The sequence below is a fragment of the Athene cunicularia genome, assembly GCF_003259725.1.
Source record: "Athene cunicularia isolate RWA chromosome 2 unlocalized genomic scaffold, athCun1 chr2_part1, whole genome shotgun sequence".
Taxonomy (NCBI): Eukaryota; Metazoa; Chordata; class Aves; order Strigiformes; family Strigidae; genus Athene; species Athene cunicularia.
This window is the reverse complement of record NW_020799095.1, coordinates 4,772,674-4,791,837: the sequence shown is the minus strand read 5'-3', so window position 1 is coordinate 4,791,837 and position 19,164 is coordinate 4,772,674. Positions and strand designations below refer to the sequence as shown.

At 35.7% G+C, this 19,164-nt stretch overlaps 1 protein-coding gene across 2 annotated transcripts in view; it reads right to left on the bottom strand.

Moving 5' to 3' along the window:
• ULK4 (unc-51 like kinase 4) overlaps window positions 1-19,164 on the bottom strand; it is a 249,423-nt gene that overhangs the window by 128,100 nt on the left and 102,159 nt on the right. For both annotated transcript variants that reach the window (XM_026843577.1, XM_026843576.1), the window contains exon 30: window positions 1,266-1,314. In XM_026843577.1, the coding sequence (XP_026699378.1) occupies window positions 1,266-1,314 (49 nt within the window). The remainder of the gene's footprint in view (window positions 1-1,265; window positions 1,315-19,164) is intronic.

The following is a 19,164-nucleotide window of genomic DNA, read 5'->3' as shown; positions in this document are numbered from 1 at the left end:
AGTTGGGGGGGGGGCACTTAAACTTCAAGATTCCAACACCGGGAGATATTTCCAACATTAATTCGATATTTGAAGATATTAACGTGAAACATCTGAATTCCATATTTTACTGTGTTCCTCTTTTGTTACTACATAAAAGCAGTATTCATCCCAGGTCAAAGCTATGAACTACTGTACAATGTTTTTATTTTTAATACTTATTATAAGAGATTTGTGCATATATGTACACAAAATATCATAAAGCCTGTGTTGTGTATGCTAGTGGAAAAAATCTATCATCACTAAAGAGGTTACTTTAATAAAAATGGGCTTATCTGGGTATGTGGTATTACAGAGATTTAAAATGATAGGCAGTGAAATAAATCACTGCAAAGGAAGAACGAAGACTAAAATAATTAAACACAAGAAAGGAATATCAAAGTTGATTCAGATCACATTTATGAACATCATCTACCCTGAGTAAGATTGAATTTGAAGAATGATATAAAACCAAATAATCAATCTGCCTGCACTGCATATATTATGCATATTTATTTATAACACATATTTAGTATTCATCAGGAGCATACTTACATGACAGGACATGTACCTGATACAACTTCATAAACAAAAAGGTTGAAAAAATAAACAAGAGACTGTGGAATTTAGCAATGAGAAAGCTAGTGGACAGCACAGTACCCAGCTTCCAAACCAGCCTACAGATGCTTCTTCTTCATTAACATATTTGTTTTGCAACATTTCAGAGACACGAAAACATCAACAATTTTCATGATCTCCATAAGTGACAAATCCTACTTCGGGATGGAAATTCAGCATGTGACCAAAATTATATCTTTGATACTTTACATAGAAAGAAATTCTAAAAGCAAATAGCGCAAATTGGCATTATCATGTCAACAGTATCAAACCCGGGTTTTGCACTGTTAAATAAAATGTAAGTTCCTCAGCATTTCTTGCTTAGGTTGGGAAAATATATAGTTCTAATTAAGGAGCAAGTTCATTAATTCGATTTTTCAGGGTTTCATTTGGTTCAAAAAAGAAAAAAGTATTTATAAGAGAAACTTTTTATACATGTAGATTAGATAGTGAGAACCACATAAGTGGCTTCTTACACTAGATTTTTTGGTATTGATAGACTGTTCAACTCCATTTTATCAACGTATTATTTTATCAACATGTCTAATGAAACTTACTAGTTTGACATGATGTGGGAGATATGATATCTATCTATCACAATATATATATAAGAAAAAAATTATTCTTACCAAGATGACTTGGAAAAGAACTGGAAAAAGATGGATTTCTTCCACAAGGCTGTAAAAACATATTTTAAGATTTATTTTAAAAGAGAGGAAGTGAATTCTTATTTAATACATTAAACTCACAAAAGGAGCAGAGTAGTAGAATAGCTGTTGCCAAAATCCATGACCCAGAACCTCAGTCTTTAACTAGCTCTTTACAAAAATGAGCTCCACTTCAGCTATTAAATAGAAACAGCAATGTTATACTGCTTTGGAAATTACTTCTAGGTCTCCTTCACTGATGCGATTCAAATGAGTGGAACAATAATTAAATTAATATTTTTAAATGGCAGAGATTAATAACAATCCATAAATACTATACATAAAATGAAACAGTGTGGACCATTAATAATTTGAATTAACAGACTCAGCACACATAGTGAAACTATAAATATGCTGTGTTTTTTAAAGCACGAACTAACTTATTGGGTTTAACATATTAATATAGGATATATTTGTCAGCCACTTCTCTTGACAATACTGAAAAGTGGTTACCCAAAAGAATTTAGCTATATTCTCCTGAATTTCAAAATCAGATACAAACCAGCATATACATACTTATAAGAAAGAATATTATTCTGAAAAAACAGTAATACTTTACATGAATGCAGTCCTTTCTATTCTGAGAACCCAAACCACTTCATATTTATTAGTAAAGCATGTCTCTCACAAACACTACAATGACATACAAACTATATATTTTCATACTTTTTCCCTGTATTATACTAATTTGAAGAATGATTGTCCCTTTTCATTACACACTGTACTAGATGCCTATTCACCACAGAGAACACCAAACTGTTTCAAATGTTTTCTCATGTCTTTGTAACATTACTGAAGTGCTTCATAAAAAATATGTAGGTTCAGCTTTGTGATACAGAAATAATGTAAGATTGTATTATGAAATCCATATAATAACTGCAGAACTCAAACACATAGAGCACATCTGAAAGTCTTGAAGATGCCTGCTATGGCTATCTGCTCAACATGAGGCAGATGCTTTTGCACAACTGAAAAAGTGGGAACACAGCATATAACACCTACAAAATTGTCTTTCAAGAATTATGTCAGTTAAAACACAGTTAAATTATATAGTTCTCTATGAATAAACAGGAGTTATATTTGACTAAAAGAAGCATTTAGTTCCACGTTTGAAGCTTTACTGTGTAATACCCTATACTGACTTCTGGTATAACAATAACCAGATTAATTCTGTTTGGTAAACTATTTGTCAAAAAGAACCCGTATGTTCATAAAAATCACATGATTCCATATAAGAGTTTTCATTCACGTCCAGTAAGAAGAGACAAGAAGGTATTGTTTTTATGGATAGCGTAAGCTAAAGCACTAGACTGTGAACTGAAGCAATAAAAGGAATTGCATGTTCCCTTCTTTGAACTTAATGAAGAAATTGAAAGGGGGCTAGAACAAACATTCAAGGGTCATAAAATCATAACATGCTTAATTTAAGATTAGTGTCACCTATCAGAGCCCTGGTTGTCCATATTAGCTGAAATCAAGTTATGTAAAGGAAATATAAAAAAGGAATGAAAGGCATGCTAACAGAACAACCGTATATATTAAGAACTGAGAAATACTTAGAAATCAGATATGTACATTAAGTATAAATAATGGGTTTGTATTTCATATTGTTTTCCTACTTCTCTGATCCTTGCATTCACCTAAATGTAATAATGATGACCATATAGAATCTGTAGGAAGTTGGGGTGGTAGGAGGGGCCTAACAAGAAGATCTATTGCATTATACAGTACTGGCACATGGACCTACAGACGAGTAAAACACAACCACTGGATTGCTTAAAACATAACAAAACAATATAATTTTATACACCTATATAAACATGTTTAATGTTGAACTAGGCTGTGACTTAGTTACCAAACGTGTTCGTTTTTTCTTGCATGCAAAAATGTGTAAAAGCACAAGTTACACTTTAGTTGTAGTTACACTTCTTCACAGAGAAAAAGAAGAGTTTATATAAGGAAAGAAATTCATTATTTCCATTAAAAAGTTTCAATTTAAGGACAATTTCTGTTCTTATTAAGTTGATGAAAAAACCATCCATATACAATGGAATCCCCAACAAGTTCCCTACACAGTTCAGGAGAACCTGAAAGCAATTCTCCTCTGTGCCATCTAACAGCCCTTAAATAGACAGTTAGGGCACCTTGGACACAGCCAGGTCATAAGAGAGTGCCAGGATTGCAGACAGGAAGAGTTACTATATTGAGGTTCATTTTCCAGGGCTAAACCTACCAGTTAAATTAAAAGCTTAGACCATGCCTGTAAAACAGAATTTTGCTGATGTGGGTATAACAATACTGAATGTAAAAAAGGTCATTTAAACACCACAGACTCCCAAAAAGAGCAAGCACTGTAACAGCAATCATGCTGACAAAATGCAATTTTGCCAGCACAAACCTTCTTATGCTTAGGGCATATTGGAATTACTTATCCCAGCAAAAGCTGCTTACTTTGATATGTAAACAGCATTTAAACTGAGAACATGTTGGCAGTAAAATACAATCAAGTACCAAGAATAGCTAAGAAACTCTAGTTTAAGGCAAAACCTAGAAAAACGCTTTTGTGGCAAAGAGTAAATTTGAAAAAAATGGTTTAAAAAACTGTAAGCAGTACTGATTGTCACAGCACTACAAAGTCACCGATACATTCTGCTGAGATAAGCTAAGACAAAACTAGAGCCGATATGAGTATTCTTAAAGATCACCTGCAAATTTTTATGACTGAAACAAGAAAAATCTGAAGCCTTAAAAGAAAATTATACACATAACTTAGCTAAAGCTTAGAGTTACATCAAGCAATGTATTAAAACAAAACTTAAATCTGATTTATCCCAAATTTGCATATATGTACACAAGAGACAGTGACAATATCACATTCTTCACTGCTATCTTACATAGTTTTACAAAGCAAGTGTCAAAGCAGGTGAAAAAGGAATATAGCTATAGAATTGATTTCATAGAATGGTCATATTCTAAATCAAAAGTAGTTTGGTTCTTTTCAGACTTTTAAAAAATTCCTAATAAATTAGATCCAATGCCATTTGGAAAACATACAGAATCATCATCATACACATAAGCAAATCATAATACTAAACATCAAGGACTTGCCTTTTCTTCTCAGGGAAGAACTGCAACTCAGGGAGAAAAGGAGAGTTTACAGCCTTCGGAAGAAGGGACTAGCCACTCAGAATGACTACAAAGATGCTGTGAGGCTATTCAGGGTGGAAATCAGGAGGGCTAAAGCCCAGCTAGAAATTAATCTGGCTTCAGCTGTCAACAAGAAATTATTCTATAAATACATCAACAGCAAAAGAAAGACCAGGGAGAGCCTCCATCCCCTGCTACACACAGGAGGAAACATGGCAATGAGTGATGAGGAGAAGGCTGAGGTGCTTAATGTCTTCTTTGCCTCAGTCTTTAATAACAATACTAGTTGTACTGAGGGAATCCAGCCTCCTCAGCCACAAGACAGAGGCTGGGAGAATGACCCCCCCACAATCCAGGAGGAGACAGTCAGTGACCTGCTGCATCACACAGACACACACATCTATGGGACCAGATAGGATACACCCGAGGGTGCTGGAGGAGCTGGCTGGGGTGCTCACCAAGCTGCTTTCCATCATTTACCAGCAGTCCTGGCTGACTGGGGAGGTCCTGACAGATTGGAAACTGGCCAATGTGATGCCCATATATAAGAAGGGTTGGAAGGATGATCCGGGAAATTACAGGCCTGTCAGCTTGACTTTGGTGCCCAGGAAGCTGATGGAGCAGCTCATCCTGAGTACCATCCGCAACACATGAAGGACAGCCAGATGCTCACGCCCAGTCAGCATGGGTTTATGAAAGGCAGGTCCTGCTTGACAAACCTGAACTCCTTCTACAACAGGGCGACCTGCTTATTGGATAAGGGAAAGGCTGTGGATGTTGTCTACCTTGACTTTAGTAAGGCCTTTGACACCATTTCCCACAGCATTCTCCTGGTGAAACCGGCTGCTCGAGGCTTGGATGGGCACACGCTTTGCTGGGTAAAAAACTGTCTGGATGGCTGGGCCCAAAGAGTTGTGGTGAACGGAGTTAAATCCAGTTGGCAGCCGGTCACAAGTGGTGTCCTGAGGGCTCAATGTTGGGGCCACTCCTGTTTAACATCTTTATTGATGATCTGGACGAGGGGATTGAGTGCACCCTCAGTCAGTTTGCAGATGACACCCAGTTGGGTGGGAGTGTTGATCTGCTCGAGGGTAGGGAGGCTCTGCAGAGAGACCTGGACAGGCTGGAGCCATGGGCTGAGCCCAACTGGGCGAGTTTCACTAAGGGCAAATGCCGGGGGCTGCCCTTGGGCCACAACAACCCCCAGCAGCGCTACAGGCTTGGGGAGGAGTGGCTGGAGAGCTGCCAGTCAGAGAGGGACCTGGCGGTGCTGATTGACAGCCGGCTGAACAGGAGCCAGCAGTGTGCCCAGGGGGCCAAGAAGGCCAATGGCATCCTGGCTTGTGTCAGCAATAGCGTGGCCAGCAGGGACAGGGAAGGGATCTGACCCCTGGACTCGGCACTGGTGAGGCCACACCTCGATGACTGTGTTCAGTTTTGGGCCCCTCACTACAAAAAGGACATTGAATGACTCGAGCCTGTCCAGAGAAGGGCAACGGAGCTGGTGCAGGGTCTGGAGCACAGGTCGTACGGGGAGCGGCTGAGGGAACTGGGGGGGTTTAGTCTGGAGAAGAGGAGGCTGAGGGGAGACGTCATTGCCCTCTACAGCTCCCTGAAAGGAGGGTGCAGAGAGCTGGGGATGAGTCTCTTGAATCAAGTAACAAGTGATAGGACAAGAGGTAATGGCCTCAAGTTGCACCAGGGAAGGTTTAGACTGGATATTAGGAAGCATTTCTTTCCAGAAGGGGTTGTTGGGTGTTGGAATGGGCTGCCCAGGGAGGTGGTGGAATCCCCATCCCTGGAGGTGTTCAAGAGTAGAGATGACATAGCTCTAAGGGATCTGGTGTAATTGGGAACTGTCAATATTAGGTTAGTGGTTGGACTGGATGATCTTCAAGGTCTTTTCCAACAGATGATTCTCTGATTCTCATTTAAATCTACATTCAGATAAGCAACACTGGCTCAAAATAACTAGTCATCCAATTTTATAAGACTTGCCATCAGTACAACCTGATTTTTTAACACACTAACAATTTTCAGCATGAGATTATGCCTGCAATTTTGCTTTCAAAATATATGTAAGATTTGTTTTTCTAAGATATCCTAAACTGCCTTCTTGCAAAACACAAACCTACTTGTAGGACACTGAGCATCAAACCAAAGGCTTTTTGTACAGGTGTGATCCCTTAACAATTCCAGGCTCCTACTATGAAGAGCCTTAGAACAGGGCTTCTGTTTTAGAGTTTAAGTGCTCTGTCCCAGCACTTGCATACAAATGGAAGTACCTTATACCAGAGTGTGGATTTACAATGCCTTGTATTCACTTATTTTGGGAATAATTACAGTACATGCTAATGAAGGCAGTCTTGAGGAGAAAGCATAAGACTAACTGCTTTCTTACTGAGCATCAGGAACATCTGTACTGGCTCCCTATAGAGAACTCTTTCTCCCATGAAAAATTGATGAGATGTTTCAGTTGTATGTGTTCAAACTGGGTATTATACCAAGTTGGGGGGGGGGAACCAGTGAAATCAATAATACTTTTGTCACTGAGAAGGCAATTTAATAAGATCACTATTCTATTGCTCTAATTAAAATTGTCTAATAATTAGACATTCTTATTTTTAAAAAAAAATTTAAAACAAATTCTCTGCTAAAATACAGAACTATAAATTCTACATATCCAGATTGCTCTTTTCCTCCTTTATAGGTAGGATTTACCTGTAGGTAGACTATACCTACAGTGGCAGCTGGTCCCTAAATAAAAGAAACAGGGAAAAATTCTTCTGTAAAAATACAGAGCAGTGAATTTTCCAAAACACTGTCACTTGTGCTTTTAAGTTAATTCAGTTTCAAAAATCAGTATATTATATCATCATCACAAGTTTTTATAAAAAAGCTGCAGAGTGCTACACTTGGAGTAAATGCTACTAATTAGTCTTTCACTTCTCATTATACAGAATAAATACCTTTTATAGAAGGACAGCAATGAAACAAGCAAGACATACCTCACAATAAAAATCAGGGGTTAATACACAAATGGAATCTGATTTTAACCCCTGACAAATTACTTAAGAATACATGCTCTTTATATCATGATGCACTGCAGTCTGCTGCTGTTCATGTCTATTTTTGGTCTGGATAGTTCACAAAAAGCCTAAACCCATAAGCATGCAAGTGCTTGTATTCTCAAACTGAAAAGCTACTATAAAGGCTAGAGAATGAACACAAAACAGCCAACACATCCATAACCTCATGCCATTTTAGGAGCATAGAAGGACAGAAATTTGGTGGAAATATTAAACTCAAAACTCCTTGATAAATTTTACAGAGTGAGGAAACTTTGGAATATGAGTTTCGAAGTCGGAATAGACTCTTAGGGCCATTGGCACCTTGAATAACCTAAAGAAGAGTTGACATAAATTTACTATTTCTGGGCAAATCACAAAAAATAAAGATCCACCACCGAACTAAAAAGTTTCAAAGTCATCTTACAGCCACACTTTCATACCATGCCCTTCAGTAGCTGTTCAAAGGCAAAGACAATGATCTTACCATTGATTTTAAGAAATACTAAGGCACAATTTACAATGGTATCTACCACAAAATACATCAGGGAGAAGATCTATCAACCTTATCTTTAGGGATCCCAATTATTTTTAAGTCAATTTTCTTGAAAAGAGTTATTCTTCAATTCCAGTTCCTAAGCCTTCTCAGCAACTGTAGTTTATGTTTCAAATGACCCAAGGGGCAAGGAGGAAGAGAGGACTTCTCAAGTTTCTGCAGGCAGAAAATTATGTTGATAGAATAATTAGATTTTTTATTTAACGCTCTACTTTTTTTTGTAGTAGGCAGAAAAGGTACATAAACACAATGATAAAGTTCTGTATGTAAAAGATATACACATCATCATTAGTTGTGATTATGCGTTTTTATGACCTTTTAATTAATACTGAACATGGGAAACCTAACAAGGAAAGGCTGACTGCTATTCATAAACTCAAAGGAGCAAGATTTGAGCATCAAAAAGCTGTACAACTCCACTGTAAGAAAAAAATCTGATGTAGGATATTTCTTCTTTCAAATATCTTGAGTATTTGCTACAGCTGTCAAAGTATGTGAAATTCAAGGAAAATATTTTTCAGTAAGTATAATAAGAAGATTTGTATTAAAAACAAATCTGCTATTAATCAGGACACTTATCATGTATCTGTAGTTGAACTGTTATTCAATTATGTTATTCCACTAATAATGAGGTGAAATGAAAGGGTCTTAGTTTCAGTCCCAGCATAAGCTCAAAAAATGTTTGTTGCACATATTTATTGGAAGGGTGTCAACACAATGCCTGTCATTTTGTCAGTCTCAGCAAATTTACTGAGGGAGAACAGTTTGTATTTTCAATTCCTGTCCAGATTCCACCTTCAAAATTTATATTTTTATAGAAATATTTGTCTTTCGAAATGTCTAAATCACTATGTATTGTGCTTTACCAATTTCACATTATTTCCTACAATTTTTCCTTACCTATTTACAAGTTGTATAGAATACCTAACCAACAATCCTAAAATAAAATGTCCCCCTTTTTAATACAAAATCATAATACAAAATTATTCCCAGTCAGTGAAGCAGTAACTGCAAGTTGACATGAAAATTATATATTTATTTTTTTAATTAGAAGTGAATTGTATGTGTTATCAGCCCCAATTATTACAGACCTACAACATGGTATAAACCAAGAAAATATTATGACCAAAAGTTTGAGGGACACTAAGGGTTATAGTCATAAACAAAAATGTTTGAAGCTCTCTGACAAAGTCGTAGCTTCTGCAACTGTTCTCTGCACACTCAGTGGCAACATAAAAACTTTGCCTTATTGGAATTATATTCATTCCCTGTTTTTTAGGGTATAAAAATCTTTGCTTCACTTTTAACAGAAATTACATGAAATTTGGCCCTAATAAATATCTGATTTTAAAAACTGTATTTCTTTGCCTTGAGTACTAAGTCCTGTGGGATATCTTGCTTGAAAAATTTATATTGATATTTCCACTATGTGTTATCTTCATGGTCTCTTGAAACCTTTGAGTTGATGCTTCCTTATAGCTTTGAAAAACAACTGATTTAGTCTAAAACATTAAAAATACATAGTCAAGCCATTTTCAATAGTCTCCTATTTTCTTCCTTGCTGAGATCATAAAATTTTTTCATTCACTCCAACATCAAGAATTTGAGATTTAAGCCCATAGTGTTTCAATTCACATTGCTGATTACACTCGAGAAAGGACAAATAACTTCTCTGAACGGACTATCTGCAAAGTGCTAGGATCTATAAAGTAAAGTAATATGCCAGGCTATTCCTAGTTGACCAATACCATCAGAATTTAAAAAAAAATAAAAAGCAACCTTCCTCCTGAGATTAAGTATTTACCTTTTTTTTTATACACACCCTAGCTTTCTACATATAATAAGTATAGTTGGTTCTGTTGTGAGTTGTAGTTCAATACTGCCAGTGATAATACTTAAAGTTTATTTCAGTTTGTTCAGTGACTTGTTTCCATATGGATACATGGCTGATAATTTTTCTATTCCACTTATCTCTAAGAAATTAAAACAGGAAAACTATGCATTGATTTACATATGATATAAACTTGCAGAAAATGACAGAAACTAATTTACAAAGCCATAAACTGACACTAACTGTAGCTTTGATTAATTCAATTTTTAATTTCTTCCCCTCTCACTCTCCATAACAATCAAAACTGTATTCTGAACTCTACATGACTGTAGAAATTAAAATTTACTAGAAAACAAAAGCTTCATTTAGGGACAATTTCCAAAATGTAAGGAGAATCTATACCACAGTTTGCAAATACACTCAAAATTATTCTATTCAAATTGTCTTAACACATTTTAACATTAGTTTTACTTCACTATGAAAAAAAATTAAGGAACACTGGACTGTACCAACGTGTCCAGTCTTAGATGAAATACCTGCATGATTGTTCTTTCTACTAAGGACTGACTTCGGAGACTCATTTCCAAGTCCCTGATCAATTTGATTCAAAGTGATTTAGTGAGTACTCCAGTTACAAGGTTCAACTGAACCAAAGAATGTCAATCATTCATTCCAAATTTTGATATTTTGCTGAAGTATATCTATCTTTTAGTCTAGACAAAATAACATCTCAATAAAATTTTATTAAGAGTTCACATTATCAGAACAGAAAGCAATGAGGACTTAGTGATGTAATTAATAATCAGTAAGAGTTCTGTGGAAAAGAAATGCATATCTTTAAAAATACACATCTCGCAATCAGGCTCTTGGACAGTCTATTAAATTAATCATACTTCATAAACTTTCAATATCAGATGAATTAAAACACAATTAATTTCAAGTATGGTCAAGTGATCACTATAATTTCTGATAAACCCACTCATCTTCTGAAACATCTGAAGTGATACAATTGAAAAGCTTTTTAATACAATCATGGTATCTTACTTTTAAAACTGGTTTTAAGATGTATTATACCTCAAGAAATTTTTCAGCTTCAAGGATGAAATTCATTAATCATCACAAATGGAACTGATGAAAGTCTAGTAAATCTTACTTCCTTTAAGGATCCTAAACCATTTTTTTTTAGCAGAGCTTTTTTGATGCTGTTGCTATTAAAGCTTGAAGACTAATATTTTCTGAAGTTTTTGCCAGGTTGTGATTGTGTATTTTAGACTGTTATTGTATCCAACTGGAAAATAAGAAAACCAATTCCATTCTTTCTGGAGTTTTAAAGACTTGTTTGAAGACAAGGAAGCACAACAATGTTAGTCCTTTCTCCAGTTCTGCTACTTTTTAACATTTTATTAAATTAAAATTGCATTAAAGTTTTTATAAGTTAATTTCCAGATTTCTATTTAGCACAAAATACATCTTGATGTTTCACAAAATTATAATATTGTCTAAAGTAAATCAATAGCTGGTTAAACAAATTATTTCAACCATACCTCAGATACTTCTCCAAGTCCTTTTTATTTTCTAATTTTTTTTAAGCATTTATGTATTTATAACTTTAAAGTCAAGTCTGACTGAGATTTCAGCCCTAAGTAGCTACAATTCCTTAAACATAAAATCATTTGCTAAATAATTTTAACTGGTGTGTGAAAAATCTTCAGAAAATTCTGAAAAAACTTTTAGTCATATGCTCTTAGTCATATGATTTAGTTTTAGGTAGTTCTGCAATCAGCAGGGAGTTGGACTTGATATTCCTTATGGGTCCTTTCCAACTTGAGATGAGATATTCTGTGATTCTATGATATGAAAAACACAATAGTATGCCAAGCAACTTTTTCTTCATATTGCTCTTCTATAGCTACACACTCTCATGCCTGAGAGTGTTTATGCAGAACTATTTGCATGAATAAGGATTCCAATTAGTCTTTTACATCAACCAAGATGTTATTATTATATTATATATATATACACATACACACACACACACCACCCCGCAAAAAAAAAAAATTCTTACTGAATTTAAAACAAAAACAACCTTTGGATTGATAGATGGCTGATGAAGGATAAATGGCAGGGGGTGAGTGAGAAAGCAAAGGTCCCAGTTCACACACTGGAGATTGCTTCTTCAGGCAGTCAGCTAACATTGATTTCAAGTGTTCTCAATTCCTATGAACTTTCATTCTACTACATGACAAAAAGGCTGTCACAATCTCTGAGAAATTGCAGAAGTTTGAAAGAGATATAAAAGAAGGCTGGTAAGCCTTCCACAAAGCAAGACCTTTTCTTCACAGAAGCACTTGTAAACAAGCATCTCAGACATTTTAAAAATAATTAAGGAATATCTAAAGAAGAAGAGCGCCATTAAAGTGAATTTAAGCCATCCATTCAAAAACGTGATTAAAACCTGAATTGAAAATTAAGATCAACATTTCAGATTTTAATTTGTGTAGAGACTGCAGTTCTTGCATGTATGATTACCTCTAACTGTTCTTTCTATGCAGAGTCTCTAGGGAATAGACTGGTAAATATTTTGGAACTTGCTAAAAATCCAAACCTATTTTCTGTTACAGAAAGAAAGAGGACACAAGGGCAAATACATCCTTATCTGCAAAACAAAAATCTAGATAAAAATGAAGCTTAAAAAAAATTATTTTTAATAATTATTTACTACAAAGCTACGAAACAACCTTATCTATATTCATTTAATAAAACTGTAAGCAGTTAGAACACCATCACTCAGTGTTACAATATAGCAAGGTTATCTTTCAGTTCTCTGAATATTTCCTCCATTAAAAAAAAAACAACAACAACAAAACATACGAAACTAATATACGATTTACCTATCAAAGAAAAGCATGAGCAAGAAAACATTGAGAACATTTGGGAATAGTAGCATTTCTGAGTTGGATCTGCATGAGGATTGAGGTGTCCTCATCGTCCTAGAATTTCTAATAATAAAAAGTAGATGCATGTCTCTATATATGTAGAGAATATGGGCCTAAAATCAGATTTGCAATATTCAGAACACTGAGGAGGGATCTCGGCATTCTAGCCAATATGAAGGCCTAAAATTCTCTCACCTTCCAGGTTCAGTAATCAATACCCATTTAGAATTCACAGTCTCATGCACTACTCAGTTTCTTTTCTTTTTAAAAAGGGTCGGTTTAGGGTTTTGGTGTGTTTTGTTTTAATGGTTACCAAATGTTTTCCTTAGAAGTGCAAGACAGACCTAGGTTCCAAACTACTTATTCAACCTCAGCTTTCTCTCTGTGGGGGAAATTTAGCTAGTCAGTAGGCTATGTTCACTCTACAGAGGGTTGCACTCCAACCTCTCTTTGTGAAGCTCTCCTACTGAAGAGAAAAAGAATTAGAGGTTTATTAGACAGCAAAAAGGAAGAATGACTTTGTCACCTATTTTTTTAATTCATCATCTAACCAAGTGAAATCTTGAATTCCTGGTGATATTTATGTACTAAAAAAACCCCAACCAACCATACAAAATTTACAAATATGTAAATTATGCAAAAATTCCTTTTAAAAAGTGCTTCAATCTTTTTTTGGTAAAACTTTGTCTTGCTGTAAAGGTACCAATTTATAAGTTCCCAATGGGAAGAAAAGTATATTTACATTCATTTTTATCATAAATTAGCTTGGAGAAGTTCTAACAGCAGCATTTTTCTTTGTGGGGAATGCATATGAGCAGCTGAGGGAACTGGGGTATTTTAGCCTGGAGAAAAGGAGGCTCAGGGGAGACCTTATCACCCTCTACAGCTACCTGAAAGGGGGTTGCAGAGAGATGGATGTTGGTCTCCTTTCCCAGGTAACAAGAGATAGGACAAGAGAAAATGTCCTCAAGTTGCACCAGGGGAGGTTTGGATTGGATATTAGAAAAAATTCCTTCACAGAAAGGGTTGTCAAGCATCAGAATAGGCTGCTCAGGGAAGTGGTTGAGTCACCATCCCTGGAGGTATTTAAAAAAAACATGCAAATGTAGTGCTTAGGGACATGGTTTAGTGGTAGGTTTAGTGCTAGGTTTACAGTTGGATTCAATGATTTTAGGGGTCTTTTCCAACCTACATGATTCTATATGGTCACCTGTCTCAAACTGTGGTGTCAGTTTGTAAACTGTAAAAGAGTAAGAGGCTATAGTAAAAAAAGTAAAAGAGGCTATAGACAAAACTAACAGACAAATCACCAGGACTAGACAGCACTCACCCAAAACTTCAAAAGGAACTAGAGAAGAAAATAGCTGTTAACTGTATGTTACCTTATTTAAAACTCTCTGCTTTCATGGGAGAGATTTAAAAGACAGAAAATGTGATGTTATTGGATACTAACTTTTGAGAAAAATCAGATAAAGGGTGAAAATCTGGGTATTACAGACATTCTAAGCAGAACAAACAAAGACAAGCTGTTCTGAAGAACAGAACTGGTGGACACGCACAGAGCAAGAACCAAGACACTGATTTTAAAGGGATGAAATGTCAAATCCATGACAGATCTTTGAAAAAGTCAGTCTGTGTCTGGACAAAGAGAGCTCATTGATACAGTATTTTTGAGCTTTCAAAATTTATTTTATAAGGAACCCTACTAAAGGCTCTTAAAAAAAGCAGGCAGTACTGTTCAGATTGCAAAAAGTACAGCTAAAGGAGACAGTATGTCAGAAATTTATGAAGTACTGTTTGCTTCTTTTTCACAGTAAGAACTTGATGGCATCAAATGAAGAGGCAATTGCCAAAGTAAAGAAATGCAAAGAAAACCCCTAAGGTTGATAAATCTTCATATGCAGGTGATTATGCTATGGAATAACTATTGATGCTGACAGTTATTTGTCAAATATATATTTGAATCCATGTAAATGAAATGAAAAATTACTCATCAACAGCTGCTTTCTACAGAACACCACATCTTACATGGTTTCTGAAAAACAACTCAAGGAGGCTGAGGAAGCCTGCAAAAAGTATTGCCACTCGCTTGTCTTCTTCCTATAATCTTCTCTCAGCACCTACTGTTGAACACAAGACAATGTGTAGATTTGCTTCATGCTGAACAGGGGATTTGTGGCAGAACTGGATTCATTCTAGTCTGCAACTCTAACTGTAGTACCCTGACCAGCTGACCCTTCCTTATTAGCTGCATATTTTTTATTTGCTATTTATATTCATAATGGCAAAAATTAACTATTGAAAGTAAAAATAACCAAGAATGAATGGTGTTTTCTCCTGTTTAGTGCTTTACATTGAGAGGAAATATGTGAACCTTACAATATGACATTTTTCAATAACTGACTTAACAGTAACATCAAATTGTAGCCTCATTTTTAAAGCTTAGACATTCAGCACTTGATCAGCAACACAAAAGACGAAACAAAATTACAGGTTTAAGGTTAATAGCTAATTTCTTTACTAAAGGGGAACTTTTATAAAATGTAACACTAAGGAGTTGCGTTTTACATTAAAAATGGTGATTAGTATTACAGTCAGTACATGACTAGACTATGAGAACTCAAACTGCAATAATGAACTCTGACCACTGCCTTTGATATGAATTATAATGATGTGTGACTTGACAACAGTGTTATTAGCTGACACACAACGCTTCAAGCGTCTGTTTCTGTGTAAGTCTTCCTGCCTGGTGTTATTCAACATATATGCAAATGTGATACCAAATAATAGGAAAAGCAAAAGATGTGAGAGACTGAAAGAGTTAATGCCTCAAACGCTGTGGCTGCGCATCTCACGGGTGTGGGCAGCTTCTGCCTGGCACCTGGGGCATGTAGGAGGGTGCGTGGTTCCATGTTCCTGGCCAAAACAAGTCACAGAGTTTATGTGGGGAAGGGGCTTCACAATCCCCTCAGTGGTGCCTGTGCAGAAGATCAGGAGTTACAGAAGTTGAGCATCCTCAAGGAGCATGACTGTAACTAGCGTAGGAAGTGAGACTAAAGGCGGAGACTAAAACACTGCCCTCCCTCACCTCGCTTGTAAATGAGTCCAGCAAAGCCCACCCTTTTCCCCGCTTCACATGTAAGTGAGTACAAGGGAGCCTGTGTCCTCCCACCTCACATGCAAATGAGCCAGCGTATCTAAGGGACAGCAAGTTGTACCTCAGTGTGCACCCACCACCATCACCGACAAGACCAGGAACTGGACTGGAGACGTTGTTGGAACCCATGGTGATAATCTAGATCTCTCCCTCTGTTTTTCACTCTTTCTCTCCCTTTCATATATGTTACAGGCCATTCAGCCCTTTTTTAAAATAACAGGGTTTACTATCCACTATTGATAACTGTTTACAGAGCTTTAATGGGGTTTGATTAGCTTTAAAAGGTTTAATTGGCTTCTGTTAAAATATAGCTTCTGCTTTTAATAAATTTTTTAATCGATTGTTTGGTGTTATGTCACCTTACTTTAAGCCCATGGGTGTCTTGAACATCAAATATCGGAGTGGGTGGTCCAGGACAGCCCCCTCTAGCAATAATCAGCATGCCTATTAAGAGTTAAGTCCAGCCACCCCAGTCCCTCTAATCTCTGAAGACCAGGTAGAGTGCAAGGGGATTAATCTCTTACCAAATTAATGCTTCACGCAGAATGCAACAAAAGATCATACTAAATCTTTGCTCTTTTATATTAGTATCAGGGTTTTTACAACTCAGTTTTCCTAGATGTGAAATAGTGTAAACAGAATTAGGTTCAAAACCTACATAGATAATCCCCAAAGTTCTAAAAAAATTGTATCATCTTCTGACAAATCTCTCTCAATCCATCTGCATTGTGATTTTCTCACTAACGTGTACGCCTCTAACATGTAATTCCACTGTTCAGTTTGGTTGGACTAGGCCCTATAGGCTTACCTGTTATCAGAATTACTCCATATTAATTTATTCATATTCATTACAGATAACAAGAAAACACATAAAAACAGAGAAGTAATTTAGAAGCAGATAGATCTACTTTTTAAAGTGAGCATTTAAACCTTAAAAACTAGAAAATTAAAATGATTAATGAGAAGAACAAAGTGTTTTTAAAGCAGTATAAGCCCACATTAATCAATTCACCAGGAAAGGAAAGCACTGGAGTCCTAGATCTCTAGTATAATGGCAAAGAAAATATAGCAGGTTCAGAGATAATCGATGCATGATGCTAACAAGTGCTTGCGAACTGAATCACAATTCCACTAACACAAACCAATTAAAAGCACTACATTGAACTCCAAAGAGTTTGTTGGGGTTTTTTTACTGTTGGATTTTTGAAATAGAGGGCATGGATATTAGATAGACCATCTCAGAATATACTGAAATGTAAACAAATGCTAATGTAGAACATCATGATGTATGTAAGAGGATCAATTTATTATTAACATCAACTCTAAAACGCACCTTTAATAGATAATGCATGGGTACAAACAGTAGAGTAAATGAAGTTTGAAAATTGGACCATTCTTGGATGATTTCAAAGACATTGTAATAAAGAGTTACTTTAATTAGTCAAGACAATCTGCTGCAGTGTACAAGGTCAATCCATCTATCATCTTCACAGATCCTAGATCTGTGGTATTTAGAAGAAGCAGATTTTTTTGTGGCTCTTCAGCACCTTCCCATTTTGTTTTCTGCTGCTTCTTCCCATTTTCTAGATCAGCACCTAATGTCTGTCCTGGAAATTTACAGTGAGGACAGGAGGTGGGGAAAATTCCTTAATTTGCTCTCCTGTCCTTCAATCCACCATAAATCTAAGAAGGGTCACACTATTAGTTTTTAGATTATTTTTTTTCCCCCTCAGGAAATGACCTTAATAACAAAATACTGGAATGTGTTGCACTCTCAAGATTATCTGATGCAATATCTGACACTCCCCCCACCTCCACTCTATTTCCTTTACTGTCTCACTTCCTTCCTACCGAAAATGTCTATTTTTGCAACCCATAAAAAAAAGACTCCATAGTTTCAAGTGTTTAGCTTTCAGATATATTAATGCCATCAAATGCTATAAGTTTCTGACTAAAGGTAAGTCAAGTAGCTGCATAAGAGCACACAGCGAAATATATAGCCACATTTCACAACCTTATCTGTAAGTCTAAGAGCCAAGCTAAGAATTATCATCCAGTCTAAGTTTCCTGGACTAGTACAGTACAGAATAACTTACAATAGTCAAAACATTTAAGAAGAACTAATGGAAACCATATTAATAGAAATTTTAAAAAAATCACATCAACTCCTCCTTATTACTAGAAAAATCTATCAATCTGATCCATTACTGAACACAACAAACAGTGTACAAGACTCAAAGCAAGAACCAAAAAACCCCCAACCCTTAACAAATAGATTATGTCTGACTTTCTACTGTACATACAACCTATACATTAAGTTGATAAACATACAAAGGACAAGGTATCTTATGATACTGCTCTTTTTGAAAAAAGACTTTGCTGAGAAGACAAAGAATCAGGAAGACGACCGATTAAGAAAATTGCATAAACTCTGCTCCTTCAGAAATCTAGCCAAACAAATTATTTAGTGAAAGTAAAAGAGCGCCAGTAAGACTTGTGAGAAACAGTAAAATTACAGATGTGTTAGTATCTGGAATCTAGTAGCTGGTCCTTAAATAACAGTATCAGATACACTGGTATTTAAAATTATTCATAGTTCACTGGATATCTACAGTTGCTCTTTAATAAAATTAAGAGAAGAATTGCTGTCTGTTTCAAGAAGACCACGAGGATGAGTGTGCATCCACAATCTACCTGCATTGAACATAATGGCAAATATACACAATTCCTCAAATAAATAGAATTCGTTAGGCAGAAGAAAAGTGCTGATATATTATCCAGCATTCTAGTTACAGAAATATTTTTATGACTCGTATCTCTAGGTTAATTCTAAAAATAGAAAGCTGTACTATTTATTTGTATAATACATAAAATCCTGCACTAGCATAAACAGCTTCTATACAATAAAAATATAATTAAGTACATTTACTGTATTCAAACCATTTAAAATCTCAACCCACTCTATTTCTTAGTTCATTTGTAGTCTACTTAGTATATTAAAGCACTGTTCACAGTAGCATCACAAAAGATTAAGAGAGGATGTTTTCCTCTTTTGTAATAAAACCAGTGGGAAAACAAATTCAGTTTCCTTCCTTATTTTTTTTTTTAATCTTGTGCTCTTCTCAT